Genomic DNA, 19884 nt, shown 5'->3' with positions numbered 1-19884 from the left:
GGCCTCTTAATGAAGCCGAGGCTAGCCTGAGGGCCAGCAAATGATCTCTCTGCATCTGGCAACACCTGGGCTACAAGCCTGTAGAAACACACACACCCCTACTTATTTCAGTGGGGCTGGGAGTGGGGGTGGTTGTTTTCCTGCCCTTAATGGTTGTGTGCAGCCATTGTTCTGACTCATCCTTCCCAGCCCCTCTTTGTAAAGTCTTTGAAGTCGAACTATATAAAGAGCAAAGACAGAGAGGTCCATGTGCCTGGTGCCAAATGCAGGGGTAGAATCTTAGGACTAAACAGTTTTACAAAGCGAGATCATGTTGAACCATGAAACTACTGTAAGGACCTCGTTCTAAACTCTGAAGGGCACAGGAAGCTATTGATGGTTTTGAGCTGCTGCTAGCTGCCGCTGGACATTTCGAAAGGAATGCTGGGCTGTCATCTTGAGCATCTCTGGTCAGGAAGTTATATCAAGAGTCCAAGAGAAGTTTAACATGGTTAACTCCAGCACAGAGGAGGCTGAGGCAGGAGGGTGTGAATTTGAGGCCACTCTGGGCTACATAGGAAGGTGTTGTCTCAAAAATTAAAAAGGAAAAATAATACAAAATAAAGAGGAAGATGCTATGAAGAGGAATGCTGGTGGCTGGGTCTCAGTGAGGGGTGTGGAGGTGATTCTGAGTGGTAGGGGCTCGTATCTACAGTTTGTCTTCAATTTGGAGCTCTCTTGATTCGTTGATGGATTGAGTGTGGTATAGGAGGGAGAAGAAGGGTCAAGGGCTGTTATCCCTGGGATTAACCCTTGCAGTCTGTGAACAGAACATGATAGCAGACACTGTAATCCCAGCACTCCAGAGATACACTCAGGGGGATCAGAAGTTCAAGGTTATTTCGATTACATAGTAAGTTTAAGGCTAGCCTGGGCTACATGAGACCCACTCAGAAAAAGAAAGGAGAAGGAGGAGTGGGGAGGGAAGAAGAGGGAGAAGGACAAAGGTCAGAGCCAGGTTAGAGTCAAAGGAGTGGAGAATCCTCAGGTTTGGACCTAAGCAATGGGAGGCAGTCACTACCATGGAGATAGGACTTGTTACTTACTCATCCACACAATCCCAGCAGTTCAAGGTCAGGGCCGTTGCTACATCTTCAGCTCCTGATGCAGTGTGCATATGAAAAGCCCTGAGTAAACACTTGCTGGATTGCTCAACCACCATGGCTAGTGCTTCACAGAGAATGAAATTCTCTGGGAGATAAAGGTTCACCTTTTTCAAAAGGCTATAAAGCCTTATGTGTAATTAATTACGGAACAGCTGCATCCGCCTTTAACACTGAGTATTAAATGGAGCGGCAGCTTTACAGGAAAATGATACAGGGAGTGGGCTGTAGCTCAATTAGGAACTGTGTGTTTACAACTGAACATCTATTGGGCCCTAGGTTCTGCGACACAGACACACAGATTAATACATGTATGCTCAGGAACACACACACACACACACACACACACACACACACACACACACACTCACACATGCATGAACTAAAATAAGATAATTAACAGGCTTAAGTTACTTTTGGGGAATCTCACATTTCCCATTCCATGACTGCTCGAAATATGTCAGGCATCTTCTCCCCACCCTCATACTTAGAGTTTGTAGTGGTTTTAATGTTCTAAGTTCATCCTAATTAAGTTAAAGAGCGTGGCATGACGCGTCCCTTATAAATTAATCTCTTGAGAGCCAAAAACACCACATTGAATCATCCGTCCCTCTGCTCCAAAGGTTCCCTTCTATTTTCCTTGGGAAATAACCTCTGTCCGAGTACTGTCCGCCTCGCTTCTGTTGATGGGTAATCAGCACGTGTGAGGGGCTGACCTCAAGCAGAGTCTGCTGACAATCTTTTCTTCTTTCCTGGGCATTTCTTAATCTCCCTGTGAAAGAATGAGAAGAAAGTTAAAGGGGACCGGTCATCAGGAACGGGCAAGTATGGGGAAGTCACTGCTCCGCCCAAGGGAAGCCTCTCTGAAAGCAGATGTGGAGTGTGCAAGCACGGATGGCGGGTCACAGCCCATTGAGTGTGAAAACGGGCCTCTGAGGGAGCCTCACAATGGTTCTTTAAGAAGATCTGGTTCGCAAGGAGGATCTGGTGTCACCCTGGCTGGAGTGTGTGCATATTTACCCTTGGCTTGAAGCAAGGTGCTGTTAGTGGAACCTTTTAGGTCCTTTACAGTACCTAAAACCACCCTGTTTTGCTGAGCCCAGTCATTGCATTCTGTTGCTAAGCAACCTTCATCCTTATTCTCAAAAGCTATGTGAAGATTGGTCAAGTCTCACACTCTCCCTGTGTGTTTTGAGGAGGAATGCTTTTCTAGTGGAACGTCTGCAGCACTCTAGTTCTGATGGCTGCAGCAGGAGGGACAGCAGCTCAGGAAATTAGCTTCCCTAATCTCATTAGCAGGAAGTGGAGCAGGGGACTCTGGATTTGGGGAAATGGTTTGTTTCTCGAGGTACTGAAGCAGAAAGCCTGCCAGTCAAAGGTCAACTTCCAAGGGGATCCCTCTTGTTGGGTTAAAGCCATGTTGTACTGCCCCTGCCTTGTTCCTCTCTCTTCTGGAGGTGTAAGCATTTTTGTGATACTTACTTGCCTCTTGGATGCTTAGCCCTGGGTTGATTCTGGCTAGGGGAAATCTCATGCGGTGCAAGAGAAAGCCAGCATTTCAGTTCACTGATACCTTTACCGAAGTCTGTGGGCATATCATTATAGGAACAAATCTTAAGAAGGGTTTTACATCATATGAGGTCTTGTCTCATTGTGCACTCACCACTAACTGGCACAAGAAACAGGCAGTGATGAGTGGCCTTCTCCCCAGTTCGGTTAGAAGCAAGAGAGGCAGCTGAAGCCATGGGAAGAGACTGGGGATTAACACAGAAGAGACCATGTTCTTTGCAAACAAAGCCAGACTGATGTTCAATTTATAACTCTGACATGTGGCACTTCATTCCCTGGTTTGGGGTAGCTGGTGTGTGACTTGTGATGGTGTTGACAGCTCATCATGCGATCATGTGCAAGTGACCTGCCTTGGAACCACCCTGGGTTGCCAAGGGAACAATCGAATTTCTTTGTAACCCATTGGAAACCCCGCCTCTCACTCAGCTGGCGGGTCTCCAGGTTCAGGAGCTAAGAGGAGTGAGATGTGATTTTCTGAGGTTCATACCAGCTAGGGAAATAGGCTTCAGGATAGAAGTGTTCTGTTCTCCTCACGGGGCTGTCAGCTTCAACCACCCTTTCATCTTAACAGCATCTTCACTGGCCTATTATTGGTTGGGATCCTGGGCTTTGCAGAGGTGAGCTGTGAAGTGATTTTCACTGTATGAAAAGGTTCCTGGGGTTTAGCAAAACATGCCAAGCTGTTAAAGAGCTTAGCCTATCTCGCTTCTATTTGCAAACAAGAGAAAGAATGAATGAGTGGATTTGCCAACTTGACAAATGTTTGCTGGCTCTCTTCTTGGACCATTTGATTGCCCTCGGTAAATGAAGTTACTGATTGGTAACTCATACTTTTCTCATTTGGACATCCTTATCTGCAAATGTGTGACGCGTATAACACAGCAGCCTCATAGAGGTGTGATAAGTAGTACACTGCAAGCTACTAAGGGTGGAATGGCTGGCCAATGGGATGCAGGTGTAGAAAACAGGCTTAACCTGTGGCCAGAATTGTATGGTAAGTGCTAAAGAAAAAAATGATCCCATCAGGTTTAAAAACGCATATGTTTTTAACATTTTATTTATTTGATTGAAGTGACATGCATGTGCCACTGTGTGTAATATGAAGGTCAGAGGACAACTTGAAGGAACAAGTTCATTCCTTCCATGGGGATCCTGGGGGTTGAACTCAGTTTGTCAGGCTTGGCAGCAGGCGTCTTTACCTGCAACTGTCGCTGGTATATGATTCACTTCAGGCTACTGAGGACTTCTATATCATACATAAAAACCACAGTACATAGGCGGTTTTCTTTATCTCCATTTATAAATAAAGGAACTGAGGACATGAAGGATTGATTGTCCAAGGCCACATAGCTAGCACATGGAAACCAAGACTGTGGAATCATGGCCTGGCTGACAAGCCTCAGGTCTTCTCTTCTGCCAGCCCTTGCCAGTCAGAGTGTTCTTGGTTGTTTGTTTGTTTATTATTTATTTAGAACACAGCTGGTCACTGGCGTCACCTCACCCAATTCTCTTTTCCGTCTACAGCTTTATCAAACAGTAGAGGTGAATTCCTGCTCAATGGAGACTTTGTTGTCTCCATGTCCAAAAGGGAGGTCCGCGTGGGGAGTGCCATGATTGAGTACAGTGGATCCGACAATGTGGTGGAAAGACTGAACTGTTCGGACCGTATCGAGGAAGAACTTCTCCTACAGGTAAACGCTCGGCTGCTGGCTAGTGGCCCTCTCCTCTTGGCACTGCAGGCCAGCAGACTTCTCCCCAATCTCTCTGCACGTTGCAGGTATTGTCAGTGGGGAAGTTGTACAACCCAGATGTGCGGTATTCATTCAATATTCCAATTGAGGACAGATCTCAACAGTTTTACTGGAACAGTCATGGGCCGTGGCAAGCATGCAGCAAACCCTGCCAAGGTACCTGCTCAAGTTTCCGCTTCTGCGGGTTTGAGGATGGGGTGGGAGTGGGGGCGAGGGGCTCTGTTTCATTTATTTACTGATTTACTGGTTTTTTGGTTTTTTTTCTTTTTTAAGAACAGCTATGTATATACAATCTGCAAACCTTTCTCTAACTCTATGCATCCTCTCACCTCTTTTACTCCGACCTTTCTGGTTGTCAAGTTGAACTTTATAAAATTCAGGTCATATCAGGTCATTTTTGCCTAAGAAATTTGAATATATGTGTAAAGCCATGCAGAATCAATACTGCCACTTTAATTTTCTATAATGTGACTTTACTGGCAATAATTTATATTAGTTTTGTTTCCTTTTGTTAAATTAGGGTCAGCAAACTATAGCAACAGGATCAAATTCAGCCAGCCCCCACCCTCTTTTTATTAATAAAGTTTTATTAGAGCCTGGACACACCAATTAGTTAACAATCTGTCTATGGGCAGCTGGTTTTGTCCTGTCCTGGTAGAGTTAAGGAGTGTGGCAGAGATCATATGACCACCAAAACTGAAAATACTTATTATCTAGCCTTTGATAGTAAGTGTCGGAGAGTCCTTGATCTCAGTAATTTAGAGCAGATTATGTCCTCAGTATAATGTTCCCACTCTTTGCTTAGGGGAGCGGAGACGAAAACTTGTTTGCACCAGGGAGTCTGATCAACTTACCGTTTCTGATCAAAGATGTGACCGGCTGCCCCAGCCAGGACCTGTCACTGAAGCGTGTGGTACAGACTGTGATTTGAGGTGAGGCCTCTGTTTTCCTTGTCTCTTTCTTCCGGAGTCAAGTGGGCTTGAGGGCGGTTTCTGTGGGGAATGCAAACGAGACAAGAGTTGCCAATCTTTTCCTAGCCTTCCAGTGTTTTCCTCACACAAGCTCCAGCCAGTTCTGAAACCATTCAGCCGAGTTCTATAACTCTGGATTTCTTGTTCTCCTAAGAATTAAAAATAGTTGATAGGGCAGAGCACTTGTCAGAAAACAACTCGATCTTCACAACCCACTGAATCAGATCTTATGTGAGATTCCTCATGGTGTTTCCTTTCCATCCAGAGCAGACACAGTGCAAAATTCTAATGTGCATAAAAGTCTCAGCGTCCACATATATCAAAACATACACAAACCAGACAGAGAGAGGAGACACACACACACACACACACACACACACACACACACACACACACGAGAGAGAGAGAGAGAGAGAGAGAGAGAGAGAGAGAGAGAGAGAGAGAGAATGCTATGCATTATTGTAGAGGCATAGAGGGAATAAGAAGAAAATCCAAATATGGCTATGTAGGTATTCACGCAATTCTGTGTTTAAGAAAGGTATGGCGTCTGATGGAAGAAATATTGAGGGGGTGGAAAATTCTAAAGTATTTCTATTGCCTGAGAGGGTAACTGTGTATAAATATTCAGCAGCAGGAGGGCCGTTTTGTACAACCTGCATGCCAAGTCTGCAACTGTTCTGGGAGATAGACTAGTACAGGAATGCGCTAAGGTCTCTCCATTCACTAGGAGCCGAGTGAAGAAGTTCCACTTTACCATGCCCGATCTTCACAGTGTTAGCTACCTGGTACAGGAGTACAGATCATAAGGCCCCTTTGCGTGTCTGAGAGAAGAAGTGTCACGATCAATTACTAGTGTTCTGTTCTAGGAGTCAGAGAAGCAGTAGTGATGTGCGCATCATGGATCTTCTGGTCCTGACCTGAGGCTCTGACTTCAACACCAGGCCCTTTCCACCCTGTCACACCTTTTCTTTTTTTTTTTTTTATAGACTTTGACAATACTTTTTATTGTTTATTTAGCCCTTCACAGCTCACCCCACACAGAGAAAGGTTCTTATTTGTAGTGGGTAGCTCATTTTGTAGCTTATGTGGGGAATATGGTTCAAGCAGAACTCATGTCTGGCTGCTGGTACTGCAGAGCAAAGGGGAATCTAGGCACACCCATAAAGTGGGTTGATTGGTAGGCTGGAAGACAAAGCTCCCAAAAAAGGCACTTTAACAGGGATGTAGCTCAGTAGAGAGTGCTTGCCCAGGAGGCACACAGCTCTAGGTTCAATCTCTTGTACCATAAGCAGTTTCCATGGGGTCAGAGAATGGCTGGAGAGTTGTAGAAACCAGAAGAGGTATTGTTTTGGAGACAGGACCTCACTGTGTAGCCCTGGCCTCAAACTCAGAGATCCACCTGCCTCTGCCTCCTGAGTGCTTGGATTAAAGGCATGCACCACCACCGCCGCCTGACAGGAGGAAGTTTCTGATGGAGGAGCTATTGACAGGTAGCAGAGACAGCCGAAAGACGATCATGGGCCATCTGTGGGGTCACACCTTTTCTGAGGCTATTGTCACTGACTAGGTTGCTCAGTGGCTTGTCAAAAAGTATGGACAGAAGTCACTGTAAAAGCACGACGTTAAAAAGTTAAAACAAAACAAAAAGGAAAGGAATGGAAACATTAGGCAGTGCTTTATTTTAGGTAGTGTCTGTCATTCATGTAAACCTATTTGCTTCAGTCAGCTGAGTCTAACTAGATAAGTTAGGACTAAGTAGCCCTTTGATGGGAAGTTAAGATGACGAGTCACTGAATTCTTGCACAACTTCCTTGACAAGCATTGTTAACAAGCTGAGGAAGATTGTGCTTTCATAGTGCCTTAAGTCTAGCCACGCTACATCTTCCGCCATTCTCCAAGTAATTATGGTAGAGTAAGCCATTCCCTAAGACCTGGGTTTGTGTCCGTTGCATTTGCTGTTGCTATTGTTTTCACAGAAGTGGACATGGAACCGAGAGAATTATACATTTCAGGCCGTTGAGTTAACCCCAGCTTTCTCTCTACGTTTTAAGATAGGGTCTCACTATTTTTTACAGCTTTATGTAATATCGCCGCAGTCAGAGGATGGGTTTTATGATTCTATTACCACAATTAGTAGTCTATAAATTTTTCAGGTACTGCTTCTGTCTCAGTCACTGTGCTATTGCTGTGAAGAGACACCATGACCAAGACAACTCTTAGAGAAGAAAGCATTTCATTGGGGCTGGCTTGCAGTTTTCAGAGGTTTAGTCCATTATCATCACAGCAGGGAGCATGGCTGCAGGCAGGCAGGGTGCTGGAGAAGTAGCTGAGAGCTATATTCTGATCCTTAAGTATATGTGTGTGGTGGGAGGGCTGGCATGACATTTGAACATCCCAGTGACACACTTCTTCCAAAAAACGCCACACTCGGTCCACCAAGGTCACACCTCCTAATCCTTCTACAATAGTGCTGCTCCCTCGTGACATTCAAACAGATGAGACTATAAAGACCATTCCTGTTCAAACCACTACAACCGCGGCATAGATTTTTATCATTATTTTACATATAAAAAAATATTAAACCTGACTGCTGCTATACAGATTGCTTCGGTTCACACTGGCTAGCACAGCAGCCATGGCTTAAATGTGGCCCATCCATTGGGGGAGTCTGTGTAGTTCAGCTCTGGAAGAAAGCTGCTTCCATTCTCACTTTGTTAACTCTGTAGAATGGTAGTTATGCACCCCATTCTGCCATCCCGTATACAAAGAAGTAACCTCTGCCAGTGTTTGTCCTGCGTCATCCATTCTGGGACGCCATTGTCTGACTCAGACTGGGGCTAGTCACATCCTGAATGATACATGCAGTGTCTGTAGGCCTGCTACCTCGAACATTAAACCTCCTACTCTAATGGTGGCAAAGAAAATGTGTCTGTGCAAAGCATTTCAAGAAACCAAACGTGTGAAACCAAACAAATGCTATTCAATAATCCTATTCCAGGCTTATCCAGTAAATACCCTTTTCAAAGAGGAGTTAATGTTTATTGTTACTTTAAGAACCAAGTACTTTTCTCTTTGGGCAATCTCAAGATGAGTCACAATTCAGGATGTGATAGTTCTGGATTACCCTGCAGTAGACACCATTAAGCATAATGTTCACACAGATCTTAAAAGGCAGTGTAGGACAAGGCAGACTCACTCAGAAGAGTGTCACCTTTGGTTGCATGGACTATCACAAGGGTGCTGCTTCCTCATTGGCTGACTTTTAAATTGAGCTGAAACTAGGCACAGTGGCCTAACATCGGTGAGGGAAGTAGGGAAATAGGGGCAGAAAGATTGAGAGTTTGAAGCCAGCCTAAACTACACTCTAAGACCTTGTCTCTCAAAAACCAAAGGCCTAGGATGCAGCATGGACAAATATGGACGAGGCCTGGGGTCTGCTCCCCGGCACTGCAGAAAAATTAAAAGAAGGAGGCAAAAAATAGAAGCTGCTTGGAGACTCAAATGCCAAGGATGGCAATAGTCATAATGATAATGATAATAATAATAATAATAATAATGATAATAATAATGGGTAATTTATTGTGTGTCCTCCACGGGTGTGACATGCTACTCTCCACCTTCTCCCACTTAATCGCCCCCCCCAAATGGTCAACTCAGGCTCTCTCTGCTAATAAGCGTGAGAGCTTCCATTCCTTCCCAACATTTGCTGATTAAATAGCACATACTGATTTTTGTTGATATTCTCATCATAATGCCAAATGATGCTTCAGCCTGAATGTTCTATTCTGATCAATAGTGAGGTCAATGTGTTATTATTTTCTAAATTCCCCCTTTAGAGTCAACTTTTAAAAGCTTTTTTTTTTTTTTTTTTTTTTTTTTTGGAACTCTGCAGAGGCCAAGTAGGGACAAGAGCCGGAAGCACAGAGCTGAGTGACAAAGGCAGTTCTGATTGCAGATAAGAGGGGACTGCATTTCTGTCTTCTCACAGAGGTAGCAGATCAGAGTGTGGAGGAAGTCAAAAGCGGAGGGCTAGCTTTTAGAGCCACACAAAGGGGCAAGCTTATGCTGGTGCTTAGAAGTCAGCTAAAGACTGTAGCTTTCAGTCAGTGCTCAGACGCATCTCTCACTACCGGCTTTTTACTGACCGTTGGGAAAATTAAAGGTCTCTGCTAAAATATGCAGAGACGCAAACCAAGTCTCAGAAAGATGCGCTGTCCCTTTTTACCCATCTGACAGTCCATCTAATCAAAACTCCTGCTGAAATCTGGCCAATCGGCTGTGAGCACAACTGAGAGAACAGAGAGTCCGGTTGGTCAGACTCCAAAGTGGTTTCTCCCATTCATGTTCATGGGATCGCTAGTCAGAGGAAGCAACTCTCAGCCTGTGTGTTTGAGAAGCCCTCCGAAAGATCGGCTTCCTCGTGGGGAGATTCTCGATGCTGACAAGCAGATCTACATTGTAGCAACCCATTTCTTCTAGTAATTCTCAGAATCATGTAATCCAGCCCCCATATCTACCCCTACACATGTGTAACACATTTTTCTCGATTCTCACTTATTAACATATTGGACTGCATTTTATTTTGCTTTTTCAGTGTTGGTAGCCAAACACAGCCCTTTTTGCCTACTGGGCAAGAGCTCTACCATTGAAGTACATCCCCAGTCCTTGGATTTCCGAGGCAGGAACTCTCTATGCAGCTCAAGTTGGCTTTAAGCCCACAGCCCTCCAGCTCCTACCTCCCAAGATACACATACACGTAACTAGAAAATACTTTCCTGAAATATATATAGCTAAATATAATCATAGCATTTTATTTCCCATAAAATGAACCAGCACCACACCATACTGAAGAACAGATAACTGTCTAGAAAGAATATAGAGCAAATTAGGTATCATTTAGAGTTTGATTGTTTATATAGATTCTTCTTGGGGATCTCTGCTTGGCCTCTAGGCATTAAGGGGTGACAGGGAAGTGACTCTGGCAGCTGAACTGCAAAGTGCTTTCTTGTCAGGACATCTCCCTCCTTTCCCCAGATGGTAAATAACCTTCCCACAGGGAAGTGACCATGCAAGCATGAGGAGGTAGCCAACAAAGTGCAGATGAAAGTTCCAGATGCCTCTGTTGAATGAGTTCGCTATTTTTTTCCTTACTTCCTGTAGGAAGTGACAGTTTGCCCCAACTGGCCTGTGACAGGATGAGATAAAGCGTGGGTTTATAAGCCCTCATTTACTGTGTTAGAACAAAATCTCCCTGACGTTACTTCAGTGTAATGGAAAATCACAGCCCACTTTCATTGCCCATGGTCAACTCTGACCTACTTTTGGACATTACTTAGAAATTCCTTGATAAGCATGTTGGCCTGAGTTCCTCTACTTTCCCAATCCCTCCCCTAGACAGGTGTGTATGAGTGAAGTGTTAGAACATTGAGGAGTGCCACACTACCCAATCACTGAGGAGATGTAGAGACTTAACAATGGAAAATAAAATTCCCTGCAGGTTAAAAGGAAATTAGTTATCTTTTTCTAGATTTCCAAATACATTTCAAAATCACTGACTTAAAACTTTGAATTAAGCATTTTTTTATTTATGTTTTAAATTCAAGCACTTTGGATTCTGTTCCTGCTGCATTATAAAAAAGAGTCATCATTAGTATATTCTGTGTACCTGCTGTGTCAGAAGGCTTCGTTGTGAATATCAGGGATATAAAGGTGGCAAAGTCTTGTGGATTCAAATCTCATTTTAAAAGTGTAAAATGAGTATTTGGGAGACAGCAGTTATAAACTGCTTCTGCAAGCACAAGGCACTGAGTTCAGTCTCCATAGCCCACATTTAAAATTTTGAGTGCAGTGGTGTGGCTGTGCAACCTCAAAGATGGGGTTATAGTGGAACCCACGAGGTGGAAGAAGGTTTTTGGCCAACTGGCCTAGCAAAATCTGAGATTCCCAGGTCTCTGTGACAGAGCCTGTCTCAGAAAATAAGGTAAGGCTAGGAAAATAGTTCAGAGGGTTCATGACCTGAATTGAATCCCTGAAACCACATGATAGAAGGTGAGAACTGTACTCTGAGCTCTACACCTGGTATATACACACAGACACAGACACAGACACAGACACACACACAGACACACACACACAGACACACACACAGACACACACACAGACACACACACACACACACACACACACACACCACAGTGATTAAAACAACAAGGTAGAAGGCACCGGAGAAACAATACCTTTAGTAGCTTCCACATGTACCCATGCACATCTACACACATGCACACACACACATGCACACAGAAATTTACACATATAAACACAAGCACACACACTGACACACAGTCACATATACACTGAAACACACAATAACACACACACACACACACAATCTGCCGTCTTTAAGAAGTTTCTAGCATTGTGTGTGTCTATGTAGTGTATACACATATGTGCAAGGGTGTGTGCACCTGCTTCCCAGAACCTGGAAGAGGTCAGGTGTCCTGTTCCATCACTCTGTCCTGTTCCATCACTCTCTGCTTTATTCCTTTGAGACAGGGTCTCTTATTGATCCTAACATTGAGCTGATAGCCACCCCCCAAAAAATTTAATCTTTATTCCAAAATAATAACAACAACAATAATGTGTGTAAGAAGTACACTTGAAATTTTAATTTTACTCCATATTACTCATCCCTGTGTTATTATCAGAATAGTCCCTGAGCACTTGCAAACACAGACAAATAAAAAAGGAGCATTCCACCGGTGAGTTTCCCAAGAGCAGGAGTAAGGAGCCAAGCGAAATGCCACATATAAAAATTGCTGCCCCTGCTTTGCTGAGTTCCCGGTTTTGATGGTTTTGTTGTTTTGGGGTTTTTTGCTTGTTTGTTTTGTTTTGTTTCTTTCTGCTGCTTGAATTTCAGACTAACTGTACTGAGAGACTCTTCACAGAGGTAGCATTTCTGTCTATGGTTGTGTGACTTCCATGTACATTGGCAGCCCATGAAAAATACATAGACACACTGGCTTGAAGTTGGCTTGTAACGGGCTGTGACTTTGAGCTTTCGCCATATTTGAATTAAGAAAGAAAGAACTCAGCCATCCTACGAGTTGGATGTGACAGTCGCATTTAACACAAATGTTGGTTTTCCACCATTATTTACATTTAGGTGGCACATCGCCAGCAAGAGCGAATGCAGTGCCCAGTGTGGTCTGGGTTATCGTACTTTAGATATCCACTGTGCCAAATACAGCAGGGTGGATGGGAAGACGGAGAAGGTAGATGACAGTTTTTGTGGCAGTCAACCCAGACCAAGCAACCAGGAGAAATGCTCAGGAGAGTGCAGCACAGGCGGATGGCGCTATTCTGCCTGGACAGAAGTAAGTTGGTTCTCATCTGAGTCTCGGACACCAAGTCTGCTGAGCTAGCTGATCATGTCTCCTTCTGGGATGGTGTTAAGAAACCCATGGAAAAGAGATCTGCAATTGACTTACAATGCCTAGCTAAGTCAAACCCTGCAAGGACGACTCCCAACGTTAATTTGTAATGTCTGATTTGAGTATAACATGCAGAAGACTGTTAACGGCACAACTAATCAGCCAACCATCTTTTTGTTTTAGATCCCAACTTTAGTCTCAATTTGCCAGTGAGATAATATTGACTTCAGTATAAACCTAATAATTAGCATTGAAAAATGCTCATAAATAAAAACTAAAGTTGGCTATGGTGGGGCATTTATTTCTTAAGGGTTGAAAGAAAGAGCATGGCCGTGATTTTAAGCATTCTTTATAAGGAACTCAGAAATGCCCTATTTTCTTTTATTTTTTTAAATGATCATAGTGTTCTAAAAGCTGTGATGGTGGTACCCAGAGAAGAAGAGCAATTTGCGTCAACACCCGCAATGATGTCCTGGATGACAGCAAATGCGCACAGCAGGAGAAAGTCATCGTACAGAGATGCAATGAGTTCTCCTGTCCTCATTGGAAAACAGGAGAGTGGTCAGAGGTGAGAAAGGGGAGCTCTGGTTTCTAGCTCAGCTCAGATGCTTCTGGATTCCCCAGCCTCTGGTGGAGGTGTAGACTGCTGTATCGTTCTTCCGTCCCACACCCCAAGCCTGAGGAAACAATGACTCTGATCCTCCATTCACGTTATGATTGAAATCCTTTAGTCTGCCTGGGACCTCAGAGTCACTAGGGCTCTGGCTGGATCTCATAGCTCAGTAGCTTCTGCTGCTGACTGTGACCAGTGGCTCTCCCCTTCCCCCACTTTGAACTATAAATCATTGGCTAGAAATTGAAGCTTAATTAAGAGTGAGGTTAAAATAGTTTGGACATGAATCCAACAAAGAGGATGTCCATGTCTTCCTTGTCTTTGAAATAAGAGATTAGACCACCTGGCTTACACTTCCAGTCGCATGGGAGCACTTGGGTAGGGGGAAGCCCAATCTGAGTGTCCCAAACGATGACTTCTCATCTCTTGCTTTATGATGCCCAAGGCGATCCCGTTTGTGCCCTGTCTATGGATCTTTGGATACAGTTTCATCTTCACTATTAATGCACGAATTAATTAACTCAACATTGTTATAGCCCAGTGAGATCCTCAGCAAGAGGGATCCTCACTTCGCCTCCTTCAAGTAGTTGAAAAAGAGAAGTCCCTTATTAACTGGACAAGACAGAAATGTGGGGAAGCAAAGTTGCTACAACCATAGCTTCTTACACACACACACACTTATCCCCCTGCATGTGAGTGCAATGTTAACTGTTTATTTCAGGCATCAAATCTGAACAGAGTACCCCTAATGGGGCTGGAATGGTCAAGTAGCAACATGCATCCTTACCTGTGTCTGATTTGTGGACACATGATCAACAAACTTGGTGCTTTCCCAGTAGGTTAAACACTAAATCCTTTATTTTTAAAAAATTGTTATTGAAGATAGCGGTTTCACACTTTATGCAGATAGCGAATATTTTAATGTCCGGTTATTCGAGAAGCCAGAAGTGGTGGTGCATGTCTCTATTCTTACTCTTGGGAGATCAGGAATTCAGGAGCACCCTTGGCTGTGTGTAGTGTAGTGAATTTAAGGCTCGGCCGGAGATACATGAGACCCTTGTCTTAAAAATAAAAAAATAAAGGAGAGGAAACTTTATAGCAAGCCCTGACTAACCAAGTGTTTGAATAAATACTGAGCATACAGCTCAATTGTCCCAACGCTTAGTTAACACTTAGTACCCTTGGATAAAAAGACTGGAAAGGGAAGAGTAAAGAGCTGAAGAAAAAAAAACATTTGATTATTTTACTTTGTCTTTTGTGTTCTTTAGGCATTTTTAAAATGTTTCCAAAGTGAGCCCAAATAATAATAATGATTATTTTTAACATTTTTTTTTCTTTTTTGAGAATGTCATATATACATAATGTATGTGCTAGACACTTTAGCTTCTCTAGGTCAGAATTATTGTCATCCCCATTTTATAGATGTAAATATTGAGGCACAGAGACACTGTGATTGGAAAACCCTGACTACTGATTGTTCCTTAGAGCATGGTACTCTGCTTTTCTGTGTTCAAATCTGGCCATAAGACCTCAACTACGAAGGGAATAAGAGAAAATGATTCAGGAAAAAGGGAAGAAGAAGGTGGGAGAAAGAGTGGAAGGAATGGGGGGTGCACAAATATGGGTGAAACATAATGATAAGTATGCATGAGAATTCCATCCTGAAATCGAGTAAGAGGCCAGAAGGAGGGTGCTGAGGATGTAGCTCAGTTGGAGAAAGCACTTACCTCACATGCACAAAGCCCTAGGTTGGATCCCCAACAGCATATAGCCCAGACTTAGTGGGCAAGCCTACAATGGCAGGAGTTGGGCAGTAGAGACGAGAGGATCAGAATGCCCAGTGACCCTCAGCTACATGGTGAATTGGAGGCCAGCCTGGGCCTCAGGAGGCCGTGCCAGGATAAAAAGAATGAGGGAAAGGAGAAAGAAGAAAGAGAACGGGATGAAAGGAAGTGAAGCTCACTGGATGTGTTTGCTCATTGCTGCCAGCAGTGGGGAGGGGCTGGGTGTGGGAAGAGGCCACCTGCTCTCATTAGAGAACAGCCCCCACGGGCCCCAGCACATTGATCAGAAGCAACCCTGATGGCCTCTGCTTCTCATTCCAGTGCTTGGTCACCTGTGGAAAAGGACATAAGCACCGCCAGGTCTGGTGTCAGTTTGGTGAAGATCGATTAAGCGATAGAATGTGTGACCCCGAGGCCAAGCCGGAGCCCATGCAGATGTGTCAGCAGCCAGAGTGCGCAGCCTGGCAGGCGGGTCCCTGGGGACAGGTATTTTGAATGATAAGATTCTTAACTGCATTCTTTCCCCCCTTATCTGGAGAGGGGCATTCCAGTGGTGAGGTTTTACGGCCTTGCACTGTGTGACTTGGCCTGGGCCGTACTTCAGTGGCTCCAGGTCCAGCACATGGCACTCAGCAACTTGCTGTCCTGCAGCCCTTCCAGGGTTACCTTGCCCTGCTGGAACTAATTACTCCAGTTACAACTCCACGTGCAGGTTTTCACCCTGTTCTAAACTGCACACAAGTATTTAAACAAATTCACAACAGACGTGGCATCTGGCAGATGTGATCTTCCCTGGAGTGAGCCTCTGTGGGTATGTGATCCTGCCAGCCAGCTGATTTGGACCAGAGGGGTCTGGGCTGGGCTTTGGAAGGGATCTTTTGGCTGCCAGTGAGAGGAATCCAAAACTCACCTCTCTCGTAAATAAGTGAGAGTCTTCAAATGTAGTCAGATCAAAGGGGTCCAGCATCATAACCATCAGGTTGAGAATCTTTTCCCAGTCTTCTAGTGTGTAATGGGTTCCATGTCTACCATTTCAAAAGGAGAGAGTGCACGTCCCCCGGGCCCAGTTTGCTCTTGGAATCTAGTCTTTCCTAATATAGAAGCAAGAGAGTGCTGTGTACTATTTAAGCAGCACTCCAAGTTCCCAGTAGAAGTGGAACAGCTGTCTGCTGTCACTTATGCAATCTGTTGAAGAATGACTCTCTCTGCCCTGGCCAGCCACAGTTACTCCCACTCCTTAGCCTCTGTCTCCATTTTCAAACGTGCATGCAATACATAGGCAGCTTTACAACCGTGCCTCCAGCTTCCTCAGCCTTACTGACAGTGTTTTCGAAATTTGTCTTGCTACATTTTTTAAAACTTAGTGTGTCTGTGTGTGTGTGTGTGTGTGAGAGAGAGAGAGAGAGAGAGAGAGAGAGAGAGAGAGAGAGAGAGAGATCTGTCCTGTACATTTGGAGGCTAGAGGACAGCTTACAGAGCTGGTTCCTCCCTCCATCATGTAGGTCCTAAGGACTCAACTTAGAAGCAAGCACTTGAACCATTTTCAGACCCCCATACTGTCACCTTTCTGCTAGAATCTTCTGCTACAGAGGACACCCCAGTCCAGTGGCAAATCATTTCTAAACAAAGAAAAGGAGCCCTTTCATCCTCTCAAATAGTGCTTCTTATTGGTCCAGATATCTATAGCACTTCTTGACTAATGAGAGAGTGCTAACATACCTTGTGCTCACTGTCAAGAAGGGACTGTCATATCTACTACAACTGACAGGCCAGTTTCTCATCCATCCTTTCCCTATCTCTCTCACAAGGGACCTGCCTTTCTCCAACTGATCGTGCAACCTAGGCAAACACTTATTTTTAAGATGTTATTAAAGAGTCAAAAATACTCGTAAGAAAAAATTTCCAAAATATGTGTTAGCAAAGAGAAAAAAATCAAACACGTTGCTGACTGAGCACAGCATTTAAAAAAATTTTTTTTGGAATGTATTAGAATTATATTCTGCCTGTATTTTTGATTGGATAGAAACACACAGGACATGAAATTGACTATCTTAAAGAAATTGGTGTTATTCAGTGTGTTCATGGTTTTGACCTTGATCTACTTGCAAACTATTTCCAGCACCCCAAAAGAAGCCCTATACGCACTTAGCAATTATTTCCCACCCCACTCTGCGATAGCCTCTGGCAACGCCCCAATTTGCATTCGGGGGTCTGTGGATTTGCGTAAGCTGGACTTTTCATAAGCATGGGCGTCTGTATATAACAGGCTTCATTCACACTACACAAAGCTTCTCATACTCATCTGCATAGCAACATGTGTCAACTTCTGAATCCTATCCCATTGTGTGGATGAGTATCTAAAATAGAGATTCAGTTCTCCCCACACTTTGACAACTATGAATTTTGCTGACATAAATGAACAAGTATTTATTTCACTGCCCAATGACACTTTTTTGGAATCTGTTCCCCAGGGATATAATTGCTGGATCCTATAATTCTGTGCTTAGGTTTTAACTTCCAAGTGGCTCTCCCAGGAGGCTGCACCATTTTCCAGCCCTCCCAGCACTATGTAAGCACTAAACAATTTCTTTCTTATCATTGTCAACAGTTGCTATTTTCTCTTTGAAATCGTAGCCCTCCTCCTGAGTGTAAAGTGCTGTCTCGCTATGGCTTCTGCTCACATTTCCCTAATAGAAAAAGATGTTGGTCAATCTGTCATGTGTTTGTCACCATTTGAATATCTTCTTTGGAGAAATGGCTAGTCAAACTTCTTGTCCATTTAAAAAGATTAGAATGTGCCCCATCTGATCTGGGCTGAGGCTCTGTAGGCAGAGTGTTCTTGTAGCACGGACCAAGTCCTCGGTGCACCCCTTGCACCAGACATGGCACATACACTAGGAAGGCTGGCATATCCTATCAGTAACCGGGAGATGGAGGCAGGAGGGTCAGAAGTTCAGTCGACCCTGATGACATAGACAGCATAGGGGCAGCCTGAGCTACATAGAACTCTGTCCAAATGAAAGGGAATCAAACAGACCTGTCAACCACTTTAAAGCGTACCCCTTTCCCCACTTCTCACATGATCTACCCAGTACCATTCCTTTTCCTAGTCCCATCCAGTCTAGGTCAGAGGTCAGGAGGCTGCTGACGTTATTTGAGTTCTGTACATGTCCTGGGTACCGATCCTTAAAAATCAGATACATCATTTACAAATACTTCCTTCTCTCTCATTTGCTGCTTTATTTTTTTTTTTTAACTCTGCTGATGATGTCCTTTGATGGACAGATGTTTTTCATTCAGGCACAGTGTAATCTATCTGTTCGTTTGTTGTCTTTGCTTATGGTATCATAGTGAACAGACCATTGGCAAATCCAATAGCACGAATGCCCTTTTTGTTTTTAGAGTTAAAAATAGTTGGAGATGCTGGTTTTAGGCAGCCGATGCAGATATGAGATGGGAGTCTGACTTCACGTGTGTGGGTCAACAGCTGTCCCTGTACCATCTGTTGAAGAGACTTTCTTTCTCCGTTAAGAGTATTGGCGCACCTGTCAAAAACCACTAGAGCATAGTAGACATAGAAGTCTGTTCCTGACTCGGAGCTCTGCCCCACTAGTCTGACTACCTGTCCCGATGCCAGCATGAAACCATTTCAACTCCTTTCAAATATGAGTCCTCCAACTATATTCTCCTTTTTCTATATTTGTTGGTGCTTGGACTCTCTTCCTATTTTATATAAACTCTTTCTGTATGAAACAGTTGGTATTCATGCTTCACAAAGGCCATGTGATTCTTTGACTGGGTGTGAGTGGACTCTAGATCTGTTTGGGGAATATTGACATTTTTACCCTTATTATACAGTAGATAAGTACCTTTCCATTTATTTAAGCCTTTTAATTTCTTCACTCTTCTACAGATTTTAATCGTAGAAGTCTTTCACATTTATGGCTACATTTTTTCCTGATGTTTTTATTCTTTCATATAATATTATAAATGCACTTATTTTCTTAATTTCCCTTTTGGTTATTTTTGATGATTTGTGGAAACATATAATTAATCATCATCATCTTTTTTAATTATTATTATTATTATTATTATTATTATTATTATTATTATTATTATTTCATTTGGTGTCCAGAGAGTGCTGGATTTGAGTGTTAGCTACAGTGGTTTCTCTGCAGATTCTTTGGGATGTCTGTGTTTGTTGTGATAACGCCTGCAGACAGGCTAGGCTTGGCTTCTCTTTCCACCTCTCCCTGCTTTATCTCCAGGTACACTCCAGTGTGCTCAGAATAGTGACCTCAGAGGAGAAAGCCTCCCTCCCTGCCCTGTGTAGGAAGGAAGCATGTGGAGGGAGGGGCATTTCACCACATTGAGGAAGGGCCCCCTCACTTGTTCTCTGGGTGCATTTGCATGAAAAGGGTTTTTTCTTTTTTAATTTTGCCAAGTGACTTTTTTTCAGTTGACATGATCGTAGACAGTTTTAAGCATTTTTTTTTCTGTTTTATATACTTATATGATACATTTCATTAGTTTTTTTTTAATCGCAAGCCAGCCTTGCCTTCCTAGGCTAAATCCCGCATGACTACAACCCATACTGTATTACAGGGTTTAATTGCCAGTATTT

General features: G+C 43.6%; 1 protein-coding gene and 1 long non-coding RNA gene across 7 annotated transcripts in view; one reads left to right on the top strand and one right to left on the bottom strand.

Annotated features, from left to right (window-relative positions):
* The window catches only part of LOC120102343 (uncharacterized), a 32054-nt gene extending 15746 nt beyond the window's left edge, over nt 1-16308 (bottom strand). For 3 of the 4 annotated variants that reach the window (XR_015686910.1, XR_015686908.1, XR_015686909.1), the window contains exons 1-3: nt 16171-16308; nt 5317-5454; nt 1795-1914 (exon numbers count right to left, since the gene is read on the bottom strand). This is a non-coding gene — a long non-coding RNA (uncharacterized LOC120102343). The remainder of the gene's footprint in view (nt 1-1794; nt 1915-5316; nt 5455-16170) is intronic. The other variant, XR_015686911.1, reaches the window with a different exon arrangement.
* Nucleotides 1-19884, top strand: part of Adamts9 (ADAM metallopeptidase with thrombospondin type 1 motif, 9) — a 171609-nt gene that overhangs the window by 59465 nt on the left and 92260 nt on the right. For all 3 annotated transcript variants that reach the window (NM_001429136.1, XM_087657557.1, XM_087657556.1), the window contains 6 exon segments: nt 4236-4402; nt 4489-4618; nt 5268-5394; nt 12596-12806; nt 13267-13431; nt 15582-15746. In NM_001429136.1, coding sequence (NP_001416065.1) covers nt 4236-4402; nt 4489-4618; nt 5268-5394; nt 12596-12806; nt 13267-13431; nt 15582-15746 — 965 coding nt within the window.

The sequence above is a fragment of the Rattus norvegicus genome, chromosome 4, assembly GCF_021556685.1.
Source record: "Rattus norvegicus strain SHRSP/BbbUtx chromosome 4, alternate assembly SHRSP_T2T, whole genome shotgun sequence".
In the NCBI taxonomy this organism is placed as follows: Eukaryota; Metazoa; Chordata; class Mammalia; order Rodentia; family Muridae; genus Rattus; species Rattus norvegicus.
This window is presented reverse-complemented; position numbering and strand designations above follow the sequence as displayed.